This window comes from Denticeps clupeoides, chromosome 1 (genome assembly GCF_900700375.1).
Source record: "Denticeps clupeoides chromosome 1, fDenClu1.1, whole genome shotgun sequence".
In the NCBI taxonomy this organism is placed as follows: Eukaryota; Metazoa; Chordata; class Actinopteri; order Clupeiformes; family Denticipitidae; genus Denticeps; species Denticeps clupeoides.
Window position 1 is genome coordinate 1,082,157 of NC_041707.1, and position 21,287 is coordinate 1,103,443.

The window sequence follows — 21,287 nt, forward strand, 5'->3', positions numbered from 1 at the left end:
ATTATTCATGTTACAGACCAGAGCAGTGTTTCCAAACCGTGGTCCTGGAGGAGTGTCTGCCAGGCAGTGGTGGCCTAGCGGTTAAGGAAGCGGCCCCGTAATCAGAAGGTTGCCGATTTGAATCCCGATCCGCCAAGGTGCCACCGAGGTGCCACTGAGCAAAGCACCGTCCCCACACACTGCTCCCCGGGCGCCTGTCATGGTGCCCACTGCTCACTCAGGGTGATGGTTAAATGCAGAGGACAAATTTCACTGTGTGCACCGTGTGCTGTGCTGCTGTGTATCACATGTGACAATCACTTCACTTCACTTCAGAGCATGGAGATGCTACCAGGAGACAGGCTGGATGTGGAGGAGGCCGTAGGAGGGCAAGAACCCAGCAGCAGCAGAGCAAGCAGGAACAGGAGGATCCCTGCTAAGGCCCTGCAAAATGACCTCCAGCAGGCCACAAATGTGCATGTGTCTCCTCAAACAGTCAGAAACAGACTCCATGAGGGTGGTATGAGGGTCCAACAGCCCAACACTGTGCAGCACATTTGGCATTTGCCAGAGAACACCAAGATTGGAAAACTCGCCACTGGCACCCTGTGGTCTTCACAGATGAAAGCAGGTTCACACTGAGCACATGTAGCAGACGTAAGAGTCTGGAGACTCTGCACGTGTGTTGTGACTATGTGCGGGGAATCCATGACAAACTTTGGCTTCATGGAAACAGTATGTAGCTTCCAATCTTTTTTTTTCTTGCCTTACTATCAAGTCACCAATAACAATGGTGGAGGAGACACAGGTTGGGGTGGTGGTGGAAGTTGTTTTGTTTGCAGTTGTAAGATGGAAAGTCGCAGGTCCATGACGTTCTGCACTTTTGTCTTGCATAGAGGTTCCTCCATGTCTTTGTCAAATGAGCAAGAGGTGTGAAGGCCAGCCATTTGTTTAGGATCCCCCGCTTTGTCTTTGTCAGACTATGACACCCCCAAACAGGAGACACCAAGGGCGTGATAACAAATTCTGATTAGTCTGTGGCAACTTCCTGGGAGCCAAATGTATAATATCTCATGTGGATACTGGGCACTTCTTTTTCCTTTCCATCGGGAACTGGTGGTCTTTCCCTGTTTCTCCTGGATCAAGCGAGCTCCTTTCTTTTATTTTTCTGTAACTTTGGTACCTTTTTTACATACAATATTTACATGTAACTGCAATCGTAATCTACTGGTTGTCATGGTCCACGGAACCAGAACGTGAGCACGTGTGGGAGGAGACGAGGAATCTCGGTGGGACGCAAGGGGGCAGGTAAGTTCCCTCCGACTTAATATGCGAATGCATATTAAGTCTGAGCGAACGTGGTCTTCAGTTTTGCCACGAAGGCTGGATACGTCAGCGACACGGAAGTGGGGGCCTCCTGCGACAAACAGCTCCTCGTCCAGACAATAGTCATCTCTAAACTGGACTATTGTAACTCTCTCCTGGCTGGAGCCTCTGCGGTCACCATAAAACCCCTCCAGATGGTCCAAAACGTGGCAGCCCGTTTCATCTTCAACCAGCCAAAACACACCCACGTCCCGCCTCTTCTCACCTCTCTCCACCGGCTCCTGGTAGCTGCTCGCATCGAGTTTAAATCCTTGATGGTGCGAGTTTTAAATCCATCGATGTTCCAGGATTATTTTTTTTAGCAACTAACCAGGCAGCAGCCATCTTGGATCGATGCCACCTTTCAATGACATGTGATCCGTCAGGAGACCATCCGCCACCTCCTCAGGAGCTTGAACAGGCGTTGTAGGGAGCTCATACAGTCACGTGGAGGCCACACAGACTACTGAGCTTCATTTCAACTTGTTTTAAAGTTGGATCAGACTGTAGTGTGTTTTTCCACTTCAATATTTAGTGTAACTCCAAATCCAGACCTCCATGGGTTGATAAATTTTCCAGGGATACTTTTGGTGTGATTTAGTTGTCAGCAAATTATTTAATATGAATATTTCATTCAGATCTAGGATGTCTTATTTTTGTGTTCCCTTATGTGTAAATGTATTAGTGGTTATGCTACAGGGCTTATCGTGAAGTTTGCCAGGGTCTTTCTGCTAACATTGCTGGACTTTTCAGTGGTCTTTGCAAGTAGGAGAATAGTTTACGTTTATTTCAAATGTAAAAAGTACCTATATGCAGATCCCATCTGACAGCTGCTAAATGTGATATTTATCCCTTGTGTGGAGTTCATATTTTTGGTTGGATGAGGCATTGTGTACCGTGTGAAGTCATCGAAAATGTGTTCTGTTAGATGTTCTTCATAGAAAATGAGCCAAGTTCAACGTATTATAGTAATTTTTATTATGGTACTGATATAACTCCTATAAGTCCTGAACACCACACAAGTGAAACAAGGGAGCAAGAAAGACAAATTGAGGAAAACATTTTAAAAGACATTTCAACTGCACATATCAACCATGACAAAGTAGAAGTGGACAATATGTGGAGGAAATGACGTCTGGAGAGATAATAGTGCTGGAAGAAGGGATAAAGTGTAAGATCCCGAGGAGAATCTGCATTTTTACAGAAACAGTAGACTTGAAGTATCCACGGGCCTTTGCAGGTCACAGAAAAAAGCCCTCTTCATGATGGACATTATGAAATATGTGTCTACTGACTGATGTTGAATAGTGACGTTGATGCCCTTGGGCCTGCCAGCCCTGCCAGTTCTGCAGTCCATACGTACACGAGCACGTACAACAGGCAATATGAATTTGCTGGGAATATTTCTCAGATTCACACACATGCTGATAGTTTGTCTCAACGTATCTTCATTGTCCCAGGTGGACGTTTGATGACCTCATCAGCAGTAAACAAATTGCATTAATTTTATGGCCAGTCAGACTGGCATTACTACAGGTATGTAGTGACAGTAGGACTTAGCGTCATTTATGTGGATTTGAAGCATTTTTTAATCTGTTGATAATTTTTTTTCTGATTTCTGGTAGGGCAAGACCATAAATGAGAGGGTTTAAAATGGGAGGCACCAGAAGAACCTCCACTGAAAAAAGAAGTGTCACAATGTTCAGAGCCTGGCCGAGTTCAAAACGGCTGAGTAGAATATCACAGAAAGAGGACAACGAGTAGGTGACAACGGTCACAATGTGAGGCAGGCTTGTCTGCAGAGCTTTACCTCGGAACTCAGACGAGCTTCTCCTACACACGAGAAGAATCCTGATGTACGTGTACAGTATAAAAGCCACGAGCAGAAATATTGTTACGACGGTGAAAAATAATCCCATGGCGTTGTTACCCGCGGTGGACACACAAGAGAGCCGCGCCACCGACCAGGTGGAGCAGTAAAGCCGAGTTATTTCTCTGCCACACAGAGGCAGCCGGGCCGTGAAGTAGGTGACTATACTCTTACAGACTATTGGCCAGGAAACCCCTGCTGCAATAAGGAGGCCTGTTGTCCTCGGGGTCATGATGCTGTGGTAGCGTAACGGGTAACATATTGCCACACATCGGTCGTACGCCATTATAGTCAACATGGTGAATTCGCAAATTCCGTAGGTGTAGATGACGAAGATTTGGGAAGAGCACGCGTCATACGATATGCTGTGAGAGTCTGAAAGAACATCGATGAAAAGCCGCGGGAAAAACCCGCTGCTGCCGTAGATAGCGTTGACAGACAGACAAGCAATGAATAAATACATCGGTTCATGCAGAGACCTTTCCTTATAGACCATCCATATAATACTGACATTCAAGAGCAAGATACACAATGATCAGCAGCAGGAAGAAGAGATATTTTAAACCCCCATAGTCCTTGTATAAGGTGAAATGAAAATAGAATGGAAACGATTCGTTTTCCATTTGGTCGAGGATTTGTTCGCTTCCTGCAAAAAAGAAAACAAAAAATGATGCAATATCAATGCATGGCTGTTTTCAAGAAGGCCACAAACTTAAAGTATTTTAACCTATTACAGATTTAAAATGATCACATTCAATGTTAACATTCTGCTTTGCAGGGTGTCATAATCTCAGGGAAGGACTGTTACCTTCAGTCGCTGTAAGAGTTGTGCTCGTTATCGGGATCTTCTCATGGCTTTTATCAGTCCCACATTTCTCCAGCGTGACGTTCTCCAGTGTGCTCCTTGGTTACAAAGCTCAGCGGTGTTCCTGTGATGAAGGAAACAGATTTTCATGCAGAATTGTAGAATATTATACATGTTTGCATGCAAGATAATGATATGGACATGAGGATTGTGAACCTTTTTAACAATGCACACAGAATAGAGAACAAACAAGAGCAGCATAACTCAGTACTTCTATTTCAAAGAAAGAGATTCAGAGGGAGTTGCCTTTGCAGTATATTAAAATTAGAAAAGTGTTTTATATTTCAGCGGTGGGTGGGGTGAAATTGTCATCAATGTCTTTCCAAATCCGGGTTAATTTCATGTGGCCAAGCCACCTATGAATTATAGCTGCACAAGTATTAGTAATTGGCGATGTTTACCTTTATATAGCAGTACTAAACATGACTACTGTCAAACATTTACATTTAAGCCATTTAGCAGACACCCTTATCCAGGGCGACTTACAACATGTAACTCCTCACAATATATGAATTAACATCGTTGTAATTTATCAATTGAATAAAGATATACTGTGGGGCAAAATGTATTTAGTCAGCCACCAATTGTGCAAGTTCTACCACTTAAAAAGATGAGAGAGGCCTGTAATCATAGGTATACCTCAACTATGAGAGACAAAATTAGAAAAAAAATCCAGAAAATCACATCCTCTGGTTTTTAAAGAATTTATTTGCAAACTATGGTGGAAAGTTACTTTTTGGTCACTAACAAACAAGCAAGATTTCTGACTCTCACAGACCTATAACTTCTTCTGTAAAAGGCTCCTCTGTCCTGAACTCATTATCAGTATAAAAGACACCTGTCCACAACCTCAAACAGTCACACTCCAAACTCCACTATGGCCAAGACCAAAGAGCTGTGTAAGGACACCAGTCCTGCACAAGGCTGGGAAGACTGGATCTGCAATAGGAAAGCAGCTTGGTGTGAAGAAATCAACTGTGGGAGCAATTATTAGAAAATTGAAGACATACTGGTCCACTGTTAATCTCCCTCGATCTGGGGCTCCACGCAAGATCTCACCCCGTGGGGTCAAAATGATTACAAGAACGGTGATCAAAAATCCCAGAACCACACGGGGGGACCTAGTGAATGACCTGCAGAGAGCTGGGACCAAAGTAACAAAGACTACCATCAATAACACACTACGCCACCAGGGACTCAAATCCTGCAGTGCCAGACGTGCTCCCATGCTTAAGCCAGTACATGTACGGGCCCGTCTGAAATTTGCTAGAGAGCATCTGGATGATCCAGAAGAGGATTATGAGAATGTCTTATGGTCCGATGAAACCAAAATAGAACTTTTTGGTAAAAACTCTACTTGTCGTGTTTGGAGGTGAAAGAATGAATGTATCATGTATCGTGAATGTATCGTGTATCGTGAGATTTTGAGTGAAAACCTCCTTCCATCAGTAAGGGCATTGAAGATGAAATGTGGCTGGGTCTTTCAGCATGACAATGATCCCAAACACACCGCCCGGGCAACGAAAGAGTGGCTTCGTAAGAAGTATTTCAAGGTTCTGGAGTGGCCTAGCCAGTCTCCAGATCTCAACCTCATAGAAAATCTTTGGAGGGAGTTGAAAGTCCGTGTTACCCAGCGACAGCCCCAAAACATCACTGCTCTAGAGGAGATCTGCATGGAAGAATGGGCCAAAATACCAGCAACAGTGTGTGAAAACCTGGTGAAGACTTACAGAAAACGTTTGACCTCCATCATTTCCAACAAAGGGTATATAACAAAGTATTGAGATGAACTTTTGTTAGTGACCAAATAGTAATTTTCCACCATAATGTGCAAATAAATTCTGTAAAAATCAGAGGATGTGATTTTCTGAATTTTTTGTCTAATTTGTCTCTCATAGTTGAGGTATACCTATGATGAAAATTACAGGCCTCTCTCATCTTTTTAAGTGGGAGAACTTGCACAATTGGTGGCTGTCACGTTCCCCTCTAGCTCAGGTGATGAATGGAGGACGCAGGTTGAAAAATGAGAATGGCGTATTTATTTTCAACTTTCAACTTATTTTCAAAAAAATTTAACAACAAACAATGTCCTTTCTTGTAGTGCCACGCCTCTCCTCAAGAGGTCTTGTTGTAGGATCCTCAGCGAGGCCCTCAGTATGAAGATCGCCCTTGTCCTTCACAGGCCTCGAACCGGTGTCTCCGGGAGCTGCGGCGTGGCGGAGCTGTAGTGAGACTAGTTCCTGTCCTACCGTGGGGTTCACAGTCACTGCCATTTAAGGACAGCATGCGGTGCAGCAAGGAACTCTGGTTGTGTGGGGGAGACCGAACGCAGGACTAGAGGGACCGGCTGGTTATAAAGAGGAGTGGACAGACCCATTACCGCTAAACTAACCAATCACCGATCAGAAGTCATTACCCCACTAAGCACCCGTGATTACCACCACTTACCTGTGATGAAGAACAGGTGGGAATAATCAGGGTGCTAGTGAGCCCCGGAAGAACACACACTAATACATGGGAGAGGTCGACTGCTGGGGGCGTGGCAGAGGTGGCACGAACGTTACAGTGGCTGACTAAATACTTTTTTGCCCCACTGTAATTACAGTCATACTTATTCTACTGTAAGCTCATTCAGTTGTAAACCACTGCTCAATCAAATATTTAACAGTAAAAAGTATTGATGTGATTTGAGGAAGTTCATGATTGGTCCTCTGCCCATTTCACCAACGTCCAGGCAAACCAGCAGCCCTTGTGGTAAGATGATAAAGACGATACGGTTTAACTAAATTACTGTAATCAACTTATAGTCACTCCTATAATAGGTTTTAGAGGCGTTTTTGCTTACAATGTGTAACTCCTCACAATATATGAATTAACATTGTTGTAATTAATTGAATAAAGATATACAGATATACAGATATAAAGATATATATTCGACTTATAGTCACTCCTATATTCAACCTCTCGTCCATATTGGCTTTAGAGCCGATTCAATGCTTTTTTCTATCTGGTTGTGCGACAACCAGAATGTCTATAAACCAATATTTTTTACATTTATTTGGAGTGTTTTTCTTTCTTTTTCTGACATCTTGTTACTTTATAATGGTGGGCACTGACTCTTAAAAGAAATACTGTCAAATGTCCCTTAACGTACGTAACTTGCCTACCAGGCCACCGCAGAGCCCCCCTCCGCCCCCTCTTACATCTACAGGGCTCTCAAGTGTTGTAATGAATTCACAACATGCTTGACATGAACAATGCCAACTTGACTGCAGTTAGAGTACGTTGCCCAGATAAATAGTATCAATGCTGGAGTGTCTGTGTCCTAAACTTTTACAGCCTGTTCCCTGACATCACCTGTTCAGGACAGGTTGTCATAACCGTTTGACATGACGAGGCAGGTGATCTGAGATGAGGACAAGACTTGACGATGAAGAAGGACGCATTCGCACAATGTCACGAAACAGGGGTTTAATATGTGATGAACAGGACAGGGGAGACATCTGGTAACAGGTGAACAGGTAACATGTAATAATGAACCGATGGTGAACAGACACAAACAGGGCAGCTTTATACGATCAGACACAGGTGAACATGATCAGGAAACATTACACAGGACGAACGTGAAACTCCGGTCCGGATCCCGGACTGGATCATGAGACATATGTCGTTATCCCAGGATGACATATTCTCGCATTTTAATCATCTCTCTCTCCAGTCAGGCTAAATCATTTTATTGAATTAAAAGAATGTCTAAGACAAAGCTACTCAGTTTCTTGTGAGTAAATCTACACTAGTAGTGAAATTTACTGCGATGCTAGGGGGTGCCACCCAAAATCTTGCCTATAGGACTCCAAATTTGCCTGCAATGGACCTCACATCAAACGTCCAAACACAATTCAGCAAGGCTAAAACTAAAGATTCTTGCACTGAGCTGGCACCACATTTGTAGGTTTGGCCGATGAGGAGGACTGGGCTGACTTTTCCTGTGCAATCACGTGAACAGGCGTACATCAATAAAATCAGGAAGAAACGGCATTTATCAAACTAAATCTCCTTCCCTCTTGCAAATCCGGCAAACATTTTGGCAATACACAAATTGGCATGCAAAAGCGCCACTTTCACAGGATCATTCTACAGCCCCACCGGTAATGGCAGTGAGGAGCAGTCCTCCCATGTCTGCCCTATCAGCTTTCTCTGGAGCAGTAGGACTAGACCACACTAGTCCCAATGCAGGGTGGTGCTGATGTCCTCAAATATGAAAGAAGCACGTGTCCAACGCAGTCTCTCTGTACAAATGAGTATCGTGAAGAAAAGAGGACACACATAAAACACACACACATGACCCAGGGGTGGAATGACACTAGACAGAACAAGGGCGGGACACAGCACGGATAAATTTAGTCGACTGTGTCCTGATTTTGGGTGTGTCCATCTGTCTCAGAACATGCGGTGGAGAGAAAGGAGGACACGTATGCTCAACTCAAACAGCAGGTTTTAATAAAGTAACGTGGCACGTGGGTCCACACAAAGACAAAAAGACACAAAGCACGACACTGAATATCATGTCCCTTAATAACAGAGCAGACACAGCGATTAGATGGGCATAAAGGACAGATGATATTCAGACACATGTACAGTTATTCAGCTCTGTTTTTTAATGATGTCCAGGAAATAGCCAAGATGTGCGCGACCATTAAAATTTTATTTATGCCCATCTGTGTTTCAGTAAGTATGTATTCAGTTAAATTAGTCAAATATAAGGTGTTTTAGCTTTAAATGATAGTAATTGGCAGACCCGAACTGGGTTCATGATCGTTCGTGCATGAATGAAGAGGTGTGTGGTAATTAAGGTTCTGGGCTTGATGGTATATATAGTTATAAATAGCTCTGCACCGATCCAGAAGGTTACACAATACAACAGTTATAAAGCTGTAAAGAAGAAGAATAACCCCAGTTATTACATTTACTTTACTTTACTTTACTTTATTTAGCAGACGCTTTTATCCAAAGCGACTTACAAGAGGAAGACACCAGCAATTCTCGTTCCATTTCTATAGAATATTGAGTTTACAAACTAAGAGCCCTGATAAGGCTCAGACTTGTCAGTGAAGAGCATGCTCAGAGATTGTTAGGTGCTAGATGAAGAAAAATTATAATGTATTACATTACATATTTTTATACATTATATAAAGACATTATACATTACATAAAGACACGGTTGACATATTAACCCATATTGTCTGCAGTATAAAATATGTCCCTACTGATGTTGAAGGCCTGCCCTGCCAGTTCTGCAGTCAGAAAATCTGAAAAATCTGATGCTGCTGAGAATAAAAAGTCTTTCTCAAATAATTTGACCTTTGATGTTTTCATTTGCAAATTTGACAGAGCACCTCCTTTTATGGTCGTTCAGAATTTAGTTGTGTCATTTATGTGGTTTTGAAGCATTTTTTAATCTGTTGATAATTTTTTTTCTGATTTCTGGTAGGGCAAGACCATAAATGAGCGGGTTTAAAATGGGAGGCACCAGAAGAACTTCCAAAGAAAAAAGAAGGGCCACGACAGTCATAGTCTGGCCGAGTTCAAAACGGCTGAGTAGAATATCACAGAAAGAGGACAACGAGTAAGTGACAACGGTCACAATGTGAGGCAGGCTTGTCTGCAGAGCTTTACCTCGGAACTCAGACGAGCTTCTCCTACACACGAGAAGAATCCTGATGTACGTGTACAGTATAAAAGCCGCGAGCACAAACACTGTTACGACGGTGAAAAATAATCCCATGGCGTTGTTACCCGCGGTGGACACACAAGAGAGCCGCGCCACCGACCAGGTGGAGCAGTAAAGCCGAGTTATTTCTCTGCCACACAGAGGCAGCCGGGCCGTGAAGTAGGTAATAACGCTCATGCAAAATACCGGCCAGGAAACCCCTGCTGCAATAAGGAGGCCTGTTGTCCTCGGGGTCATGATGCTGTGGTAGCGTAACGGGTAACATATTGCCACACATCGGTCGTACGCCATTATAGTCAACATGCTGAATTCACAAATTCCGTAGCTGTAGAGGATGAAGATTTGGGAAAAGCACGCGTCGTGGGATATGCTGTGAGAGTTTGAAAGAACATCGGTGAGAAGCCACGGGAAAAACCCGCTGCTGCCGTAGATAGCGTTGGCAGACAGACAAGCAATGAATAAATACATCGGTTCATGCAGAGACCTTTCCTTATAGACCATCCATATAATACTGACATTCAAGAGCAGAATGGCAAGATACACAATGATCAGCAGCAGGAAGAAGAGATATTTTAAACCTCCATAGTCCTTGTATAAGGTGAAATGAAAATAGAATGGAAACGATTCGTTTTCCATTTGGTCGAGGATTTGTTCGCTTCCTGCAAAAAAGAAAAACGATGCAATATTAATATAGTGTCAGTTAATTAATAGTGTCATAACTATTTTCATGCAGTTTGCAACGTAAGTTCACCTCATTACAGAATTATTCATAATCTATTTAATATCATATAAAATATATTGTGTTAAATGTCTCTTAAATCCTCGCAACCCAAAATGTACGAAGTCACATTGTCAGTGAAGGACTGTTACCTTCAGCCGTTGTTAGGAGTTATGCTCCTCATCTCCTCTGGGCTTTTATCCCTCCCGCATTTCTCTGGTGTGACGTTCTCCAGAATGCTGCTGAGTTACAAAACTCGGGGGTGGTGCAGTGATGGAGAAACTCCATTTTACATTCAGGATTTCTAGATCCTGCAGAGCAGTACATGTTTGCATGCAAGATGTATCAGGCTTTCCGACGATCCTTAAAAAGCCTTAAATTGGGTTTTTGAAAATTAAGGCCTTAAATATCATGAAAAAATGACTAGTAATCCTTAAATATACATTTATAGGTCTTAAAAATACTGCACAACCAATAAATGTATTTAGTGGTATCCTCTGGGTATTCTCCTTGTATTAAATATTGGTCTGATATTTCTGATTCTTGACTAGTGAGGAATGGAAATTAGGAAGCCTTCAATCTGACAGTAATCCCAGTTGATCACGATGTCCGATCATGTGAATACATGAACACAAAATGATGCGATTTATGGACTTAAGTACATGGACTGAAGCGACAATATATTATGTTGTAATGAAATTAATTACTATCATTTCAGTCGGGTCGCGGTCGCATGGTAAATGATCAGTCAGCAAATACAAACTTCTGGTCTATAGTACCTATGCTTTCCCCATGATTCGCTCCTTGTACATTTGTTTTGGTGATTGGATAGGTGTAAATAAATGCATTAAATTGATCAAATGTTTGTTTGATTCGTCGTCAGGTATATAGAACTCTGGGTCTAACTCCTGTTCTTCCGTGGCAGGTTGATGACATTTTTGTCCGCACAGAATTTCATGTTCACACGTTTCGTGTGACGTCACCATGACAGCTCAGGTGGGAGTGGATATGGAGTCGGGCGACGGTGAACTTGTACTGAAAAATGCAGCACAAGGCAAAGCACCAAATTTGTATCAGCAACCAAAAAAACCCAAACCTATACTACTCATATGCAGCAGTTTGTATATACTACTATATATATGTAGCACAGCTTTGGTAAAATGTACCTGTTTTTGAAAATATTCTTATAGATTTGTTTGTTTTTTATTTTTATGAAGCTGCAGTATTGAGAAAATATTTGCAGTGATGTAAGGATTTAGTAGCTTTTAATTTTATGTGATTTTTATTTATCTTATTACATATCGTAAAATTACTCTCAGTAATCACAATATCACTTTTTCCCCCGAATCGTGCAGCTATCAAGTAAGAAACAAAAAAAAATCTCAGTTGTCCCCTTTCTAACATCAGTGCACCAAAGCACACAGGATAGAGAACAAAGAAAAGAGCCAGTGACAGAGCATCAGTTAATGAACATTAAAGCAATTCAGAGGGAGTTTAAATTTCAATCTGCGTATTCTGTAGAACTGCTTTTATCCTTCAAACCAGTTATCAAACCATTTTCCCCTCAATCCCATAAAAATGTTCCTGTTATATTTCAAGACATAATGGTGAGATGTACCATACGAAAGAAACAATTAAGACACATTTGCATTCTGTAAATGTCAGTTTAAATACAGTCATATTGTTCAAGCTCACATAGAATTTTTTTTATTATTCACCCTTGTTGCACATAGAGATTTCTGCCAAATAATACTAATCAATCTGTAAATATTAATCAATCAAACTGATGCATTTAAGTTTACTGCAAATTTCATTTTAATGTTTTGAAATAACAGCAATTTTGGATGAGTAGGACAAGATCATATTCTTTTTTCGTATCTCTGGTAAAGTGAGGCCATAAATTAGAGGGTTTAAAATTGGAGGAATGACAAGAAACTCCAGTGAAAATATGAAAGCCAAAACATTGAGAACTCGGTCAAGTTCGTGGCGACTGAGAACAATGTCGCAAAATGAAGCCGTCACGTAGTTGACAAAAGTGACAATGTGGGGTAGACACGTCTGGAGCGCTTTCCCTCTGAATTCAGGCGAGCTCCTTCGGCACACTATCAATATTCTCACGTACGTGTACAGTATGAAAGCTGAAGGCAGAACAAGGTTGGTTGTGGCGATGAACAACCCCAAGATGCTGTTGCTCGACGTGGGAACGCAGGAGAGCCTGGCGACCGCCCAGGTGGCGCAGTAGATCCGCGTGATCTGTGTGCCACACAGCGGCAGTCTCGCGGTGAGGAAGGTCACGACCGCCATGCACAGCAGTGGCCAGAGCAACGCAGCGGCTATGAGCCAGGAGGTCGTCCTCGGGGTCATGACGCTGTGATAACGCAGCGGGTGGCATATCGCCACATATCTGTCATACGCCATTATGCTCAGAATGGTCAGTTCACATATCGCATACGTGTAAATGATGAAAATTTGCGTGAAGCAGGCGGCATGGGAAATGGCATGCGATTCGGAAAGGAGGTCCACGGAGAGCCGCGGGAATAGTCCAGCGCTGCCGTAAAGAGAATTGAAGGACAGGCAGCATATGAAAATGTACATGGGCGCGTGGAGGGATTTCTCCCGGATTATAACAAGTATGATACTGAAGTTAAAAAGCAGAACGACAAAGTACACGGCTACGGTCAGCAGAAAAAAGGGGTATCGCAGGGGTCCCACGCCACTAAACAAGGTGAGATAAAAATGAGCTGGCAGCGTGGCATTTTCCATTTTAGGAATCTCTGGAATAAAACAGACAGCAACAGTCTGAGGTTATATCACACATCCCATATTTTAGCAGAATACTCATAACATTAGCACTTTTATCTTGATACTTGAAAAAAATATTCAAAATGCATGACATTACCAAAACTGGTCCAGATAATAACTCACATTTATTTAGTCACATTAATAAGTCACATTTATTCTACTCAGCATGCACTTTCATGTATGGCTGGTGTACTTGTCACTAGAACGCACCTTTAAATAATGTTCCCTGTGATGGCGTCAGGTTTCTCTACATCATCTGAATTTCCCTGGACTTTTATCTCCTCCACACACGTTCCTCCTGAGCTATAAAACTCAAGGGTACGTTGATGGGGAAAGAGAAATGTGTCATTCGTGGTTGTGGAACCATTGTCACACACTATAGGCCAGCAGGTTCAGATCCAGTGAGGTCATTGAGGGCGTTGACCTCTCGCTGGCAACTCCCATGACCTCCGTTACACGTGCACAACTTTCTCTAACTATCACACGTGTGCACCTTCAGGCTGATGACAAGGGGGACGTTCCTCATTTCCACTTTTATTAAGATATATCTTGAAAATTTCTAACGGATGTCATGTTTGACAATCTTTTCTTTCCTACAACTTTTATTTCCTTTGTTCATGATAAACATTAACATAATGCATACTGCACTGACATCATGACTATTGCATTATTACATGATGTTAATTCACATTTTTAACACAAGCTTAGCATATAGAGCTTAAAACCACCATCACCAGAAAGCATTTGGTTTTCTTTATTTTTAGTTTTAATACAAATGTTAGACTAATTCATTTTCTGTGTGTTAAAGGAAAATACAATTTCTATACGTTTAAGCAGCAGAAAAACTCAGTTTTTATGTTTCAGCTCTAACATCATGTTGCATATTTAAATATGATTCATGTTAGTAATTATACTAGATAGTGATACTAAACCTCAGATGTACGGATGGCTTTAAAATGACATCACAATTTTTATTAAAACAGTTCACAGATGATTTTCTTACACTTTAAAAATGTAATTACATATGACTACATGCATATATATAAAATATTTCAATTGTTTATTGCACTCATAATCATTTTGAGGGTTTTGAAATCGCTGCGATTTTTGCTGTGCACCTAAACAGAGGATTTTTGCGCCGTATTTCAGGCAAAGTAAGGCCATAAATGAGAGGATTTAGAAGAGGAGGAATCACAATGAATTCCAGAGAAAAGAAATAAGACACGATTTTCATGGCCAGATTAAGGTCGAAGCGACTGAGAACAATGTCACAAAAAAAAGATAAAGAGTACAAGACAAAAGTTATGATGTGGGGCAGGCAGGTCTGGAGAGCTTTCCCTCGGATTTCAGACGAGCTCCTTTTACACACGATCAGAATGCGGACGTACGAGAAGAGGGTGAAGCCTACACAGAGACCAATGGTCATTACTACCACAGACAAGCCCATGGCGTTGTTAAAGCCCGTTGGCACACAAGACAGCCTCACCACCGACCAGGTGGAGCAGTAAACCCGTATGATTCCATTTCCACACAAAGGCAGCCTGACCGTGATGTACACGATGATGGCCTTCCAGAAGAAGGCCCAGGAGAAGGACGCGGTTATGAGGGCGGCGGTCATCCTCATGGTCATGATGTTGTGGTAGTGTAGCGGCTGACAGATTGCCGTGTATCGATCGTACGCCATGGTAGCTAGGACGGTCAGCTCCGACAGCGTATACGTGTAAATGACGTAAATTTGTGTGAAGCAGGCAGGATAGGTAATAAGGTGATAGTCCGAGAGCAGATCGATGGAAAGTCGCGGAAAGAGTCCGCTGCTGCCATACAGAGAGTTCAAACATAGGCAAGATATAAATATGTACATTGGTTCATGGAGAGACTTCTCCTTGATGACAACCACAATGATGCTGGTATTAAAGATTAAAATGGCCAAATACACAATGATCGTGAACAGAAAATAGACATATCTTATGCTTCCTTGGTCCTTGTACAGGGTCATGTCAAAATGTGTCGGAACAGTTACATTTTCCATTTGGTTGATCTCCTTTTGGTGGATTCTGGAAAATGAGAAAAACACATTTTCAGTTCAGTTACGTTTGACAAAGCAGTTCAGCGCATTTCTATCTATTTCAGCGAAACCTTTATTATGAAGACGAAACAATCAAAACATTCAGCATCTCACAACTCAAGCCAATTTTACCCCACAACATCATGCAGAATAAACTGAATCAAATAAAAATATACGCATGACAAATATATGCATTAACAATAACAAAAAAAAACACATTAGATGTAATGACAGCCAATCAATAAATCATGAGGCACAGTGTTACCTTCACTCAAAGCCTAATTCCCCCCGTCCAAATCTTCCCGAACCTTTTATCTCCATCAAACAGTCCTTGGCAGTGACGTTTCACAAATTCCCAACGGGAGATGCTTTTCGACCAGTAAAAAATATTACACAACATGACCCTTTATTTGGCAGATGTGAGTTCGCATCTGGCCACTGTGCCTCTATATCACATGTCTGGTTTTTAGTTCACCGCTATGGCTGTTATAACACTGTTATTATGTCAAATAATTAATTTAATTATGACTTATTTTGAGTCTGGAGAGAACTCTGCATCCTCGCCTTATACGAGGTGTAATGAACTAAATATGTGGATTCAGATTTTTTGGTTTGGTTACTTGCTGGCCTGATGACTTTATTTAGGTATTTTAAATTGTTCTCTTTCTAATAAAAATTGTACAGTTAATATGTGAAAGATTTGTACCATGCGTTTCATCTCTTTAGTTCATATTTTCATATCTCGATAACTAACTATTCAGGACAAATCTGAATTTAAAAATATGTTCAAAGAGCAACCCAATCTCCCCAAATAATTTTTAATGGACTTCTGCTTCACCAATTTTCATGTGAATTTATATGAACCCAAAAGCCACAGTGTATTTTTATGAAAAAATACATAATATAACCAAAAAATTCACACTTGTCAAATAATCTTAAGAACACATACTTGGACTATATAATGAATAATGTTTTGGGTGTGGGTAACTGTTTCCTTCTACTAAGTTGTGTTTACAGTGCGTTTCCACCACAAGATCTCCCCTGGTGATGGCCCTGTTTACAGTAATGGCCTCCTAATCGGCCCTTTGTGTCTCCACAAAGGGCCACTCACAGTCACCTAACGGTCATAGCAACTATGACATAAACAAGCTAGGACATGTCAAAGTGTACAGCAGCACATATGACATGCAAAATTATTAAAGACAAAATATCTCTGACCACCGTTAGTTGATTTTTTTAGTCAGTCCCAGGGGGAAAACTATGATATAATTTACTTACATTTTCTGAATTTATCTTTTAAATCAGCCTCAATCAAAACTTGTAAATTGACAGAGACCAGTGATAAGTTATTAGAAAGTGAAGTGAAGTGATTGTCACATGTGATACACAGCAGCACAGCACACGGTGCACACAGTGAAATTTGTCCTCTGCATTTAACCCATCACCCTGAGTGAGCAGTGGGCAGCCATGACAGGCGCCCGGGGAGCAGTGTGTGGGGACGGTGCTTTGCTCAGTGGCACCTCAGTGGCACCTTGGTGGATCGGGATTCGAACCGGCAACCTTCTGATTTCGGGTCCGCTACCTTAACCGCTAGGCCACCACTGCCCAGAACCACAATTAAGTGGGTACGGCAGTGTGGTACCACAGGGTTCAATATTAGGACCTCTGTCATCAGTAATGGGAATAACGGCATTACTTTGGTGAAGGTAAAGATAACATCATAATTGGTGATGATTGACTAAGGTTGAGTTAAACTTCATGGTAAGGCAATCGAGGTGGGCGGGTCAAAACACAAACACACACGAGCAGGAGACACAGCAATATGGAGTTTTTACAATGAAAATACAAACATTATTATTCCTTGAAATTAAATTAATTATCATGTATTAAATGAACATGTATTTTTAAAAATGACATTATGTCCTGGAACTCTGCTGAGCTAACAAAGGAGAAGACAGACCCATTTTTAAAAAAAATTAAGTTACTTTCAGTGGTAACTATTACTTTTACAATGCTGCCACTCAGTTAATGTTTGAAAGAAGTAACTATCTAGCAGTCTAATGCATAATTCATGCTGTCTAATCAGCAACTTGATATGCCACACCTATGACTTGAGATGGATCATCTCGTCATAGGAGACATGGTCACAATGTGCTCAGATTTAGACAGATTCGTCAACAATATTTGAGAGTAATGGGTCTTTTGCGTATGTAGAAAATGTTCTGCTCAAGACAAATGCAGGGTGCATAAATATAATTTGATTGCATTAAGATGGTATAAGGTTAGAAGAGATTAATTTGTTTACCCTTAGATACAGAAGGCTAAATTGAAATAAGAAACAGGTCTACATGCACATAACCAGCATTTTATTAAAAAAAAAAAAAAAAAAAGCTTTTTCTGAGAATTTGAAATTTTATTCCTAATTCCTAACATTTGTATTAAATAAACAATGAATATTAAATTAAATTAAATTAGGTTTCAAATAGATTCATATAAAAAATCTACATTTCTTCAACAATGTCTGGATTACAATGATTCACAGATTCGAACAGACTCAAACTCAAACAGTTTGTTGCATTCAAATATATGCCACCTGCTTAACTACTTTGCAATAGATGATTTGAGAATCACAGCGATTTTTGCTGACTTCATAAATATGGGATTTTTCCGCCGCATTTCTGGCAATGTTAGCCCATAAATGAGTGGATTAAAGATGGGCGGAATTACAAGAAATTCCAGTGAAAAGAAAAGAGCTAAGCCCTTCATGACAGGGTCCAGTTCAAACCTGCTTAGAATTATATCACAAAAAAAAGATAAGGAGTAGGTCACAAACGTAATGATGTGGGGCAGGCACGTCTGTAGAGCTTTACCTCGGATCTCAGAAGAGCTTCGTCTACAGACAACAAGTATTCTTGTGTACGTGTAGAGCGTGAAACCTACACATAGAATGATGTCTGTAGTTACGACAAATAATCCAAAAGCGTTGTTAATTCCTGTTGGCACACAGGAGAGCCGCACAACCGACCAGGTAGAGCAGTAAAGCCTCATAATCAGATTTCCACACAGCGGCAGCCGCACGGCCAGGTAAAGAACCAGAGCCTTCCAAAACAGGGACCAGGAAAATGCCCCGGTTACGAGGAGGGCCGTCATCTTCGGGGTCATGATGTTGTGATAGTGTAATGGGTGACATATGGCCACGTATCTGTCATACGCCATCGTAGCCAAAATGGTCAGTTCTGACACCGAATACGTGTAAATAACGTAAATCTGGGTGAAGCAGGCTGGCCGGGATATCACGTGAGAGTCGGAGAGGAGGTCGATGGAGAGGCGCGGGAAGAGTCCAGCGCTGCCGTACAGAGAGTTGAAACATAGACAGGATATGAAAATGTACATGGGCTCATGCAGAGACTTCTCCTTCGTGACAACGACTATGGTGCTGACGTTAAAGACTAAAATTGCAAAATATACAATCAGCATTATTAGAAAAAGGACATATTTGATATCCCCTTGGTCCTTGTACTGGGTGAAGTAAAAGTGGGAAGGAAGAGTTTCATTTTCCATTTGGTAGAACTTCTTCACAAGCTTCTGAAAATTAGAAAACGTATAGATTTTAGATTTTAGGAAAGTTTAACAAAGAAGAAGGATAATTAAACCTCATTACCTTATTCATATGCATCATGTTACAAGAGATATTTAGTGTTAAAATAATTATTTTCAGGGCTTTTATTATGTCTGCACAGTAGTTATAGCTATGGGACAAATAAAAAATTATAAATAGAAGTACAGTAGCATAATGTGCTTTACAAGCAAATTATCATACTTTTACAAGACATACAATAATGCACTGAAGTAAAATACATGCATGAAAATGGAATAGCAGTGTGTATGCAATGATACGTTAAAGCTCCATATTTACCTGTCAGCAGCGAACGTTTACTGCTCCTCATCAGTCTTCTCCGATCTTTTATATGCTTGCACATGCCTCTGGTATAACGTTTCGCAAATACTCTAGAGTTTCAAAGCTCTAAGGTTTTGCACGGGGAATCATTTTTTTGGTTTGTTGTTTGCTTAAAAAAATTATGTATAATAATAACTGTTTTATTTTAGTCTAATATTTAACTTGTGTGTCATTGATCAGGAAATTATATAGAAAATGACCTAGAAAATTACAGTAAAGTAATTTACTGTAATCCCCACCAATTACTCTCACTCTCTCTCTCTCTCTCTCTATATATATATATATATATACACACACACACACACACACACACACACACACATCTAAAATTAAACTCGATTTTAAAAAATATATATATATATATATATATATTTTTTTTTTTTTTTTTTTTTTTTTTTTTTTTTATTTTAGATGAGTTTAATTTTAGATGAGTTTAATTTGAGTTTCTGGTCTTCCCCAAGGGACCTGCAACTGAATGGGTTTAAGTATGCATGTTGCTGGGAGTTTTTTGTAAAATGTACCCGTGGCCCAGTAATGTAACTCAGAAAGGAGACAATGTTCGACTCTGTTCTCCTTCGTTGTCCCTGGCTGGTGGGACAACTTGTCCTGCTCCATTCGACTAGCCGAGACTACCACCACCTTTAAGAAGCAGCTGAAAACCTGCTTTTTCAAAAGGTTTTTCAGACGAGTCCAACACTAACACACACACACACACACACACACACACACACTGGACATAATAAAAAAAATTATAATAATTTTTGTCTAGCACTTAACAATTCCCAGCACGTTCTATTCCTGACAAGCTCGGCCTTATCAGAGCTCTTAGTTTTGTAACTCAAAATCTATAGAAACCGAATGAGAATTGCTGGTGTCGTCCTCTTGTAAGTCGTTTGTAAGTCGTTGTAAGTAAAGTAAAGTAAAGTAAAGAAGGTCTATAAACAGCAGTATTTTGAGCACAGCAGGCCATGCATTTCATGCAGCAGCCTTGATGAAAGCAATATTCTTCTTAAAGAAGTGAGACATTTTGCATCAGTGTTGCTGATCCTTGCCCAACAGCTGCTGAGGTTGCACTTATGTTCTTAATGGCACATGTTTTTCAGTGCATGATTGCTTAGGAATAATTTCAAAGCAGTGCAACAGCACCCTGACATAATGATTGACATCTGCCCTGACATGATTGCATGGCCACCGTTTGAGGGGAGTAAGGGCGCCCTCATTTTTTGAGGTGCGCCTGCTGCTTCGACTGGCTGGAGCGGCTTGTCTGGCCCAAGATTGCTTTCACGGAACATTTCACATGGGAACTGTGCATTGGATCGATGGGGCAGTGGTGGCCTAGCGGGTACAGAGGCGGTCCCGTAATCGGAAGGTGCCACTGAGCAAAGCACCGTCCCCACACACTGCTCCCCGGGTGCCTGTCATGGCTGCCCACTGCTCACCAAGGGTGATGGCTAAATGCAGAGGACACATTTCACCGTGTCACCGTGTGCTGTGCTTGCTGTGCATCATAATGACAATCACTCCACTTTCACTCTGGGGTACTTGTAAAGTGTAAAATAGGATGTGTAGAAATAGTATGAACTAATACCTTTCTGGCCCAAAACATTTTTCACTGTAAAACTGACCTGGGAACTCTGCTCATGTGCTCACAGAGCTTTATGATGAATATAGACGTTTCCATGCAAAAGAACTAGTATTGCAGCCTGCAGTATTTCAGGTGGAACAGGGACGAGAGTGTGAGGTCCTCGGTGTGCCTGCTTACTGCTGCTGTGTAATGGGGAGGGATGGGCTGCTTCCAAATAAAGCACATTTCATTCATTCATTCATAAGATTGTAAAACTGAGCTCATTATGTCACAATTAATTTTTCCTGGGTTTTCTAATGTGTGCATGTATGTGTCTCATTCATTTGCATTGGGGTGATCCTCGGTTTGG

General features: G+C 41.3%; 5 protein-coding genes across 5 annotated transcripts; all 5 read right to left on the bottom strand.

The window, feature by feature from the left end:
* Positions 1 to 2,906: 2,906 nt before the first annotated feature.
* Positions 2,907 to 3,837, bottom strand: LOC114791014 (putative gustatory receptor clone PTE01). Its single transcript, XM_028981504.1, is given in 2 exon segments — positions 2,907 to 3,729; positions 3,731 to 3,837. Coding segments are annotated over 2 exon segments (930 nt in total).
* A 5,670-nt stretch (positions 3,838 to 9,507) lies between these two features.
* On the bottom strand, positions 9,508 to 10,446 carry LOC114791070 (olfactory receptor 51G2-like). The gene has a single exon (XM_028981599.1). The coding sequence runs from the start codon at positions 10,444 to 10,446 to the stop codon at positions 9,508 to 9,510; it is 939 nt and encodes a 312-aa protein (XP_028837432.1).
* A 1,897-nt stretch (positions 10,447 to 12,343) lies between these two features.
* On the bottom strand, positions 12,344 to 13,291 carry LOC114791090 (olfactory receptor 52D1-like). The gene has a single exon (XM_028981630.1). The coding sequence runs from the start codon at positions 13,289 to 13,291 to the stop codon at positions 12,344 to 12,346; it is 948 nt and encodes a 315-aa protein (XP_028837463.1).
* Positions 13,292 to 14,405: 1,114 nt separating this feature from the next.
* Positions 14,406 to 15,372, bottom strand: LOC114791138 (olfactory receptor 142-like). Its single transcript, XM_028981708.1, has one exon. The coding sequence runs from the start codon at positions 15,357 to 15,359 to the stop codon at positions 14,406 to 14,408; it is 954 nt and encodes a 317-aa protein (XP_028837541.1). The 5' UTR covers positions 15,360 to 15,372.
* Positions 15,373 to 17,996: 2,624 nt separating this feature from the next.
* On the bottom strand, positions 17,997 to 18,956 carry LOC114791180 (olfactory receptor 142-like). The gene has a single exon (XM_028981802.1). It carries the CDS (start codon positions 18,954 to 18,956, stop codon positions 17,997 to 17,999), a length of 960 nt encoding a protein of 319 aa, XP_028837635.1.
* Positions 18,957 to 21,287: the final 2,331 nt, after the last annotated feature.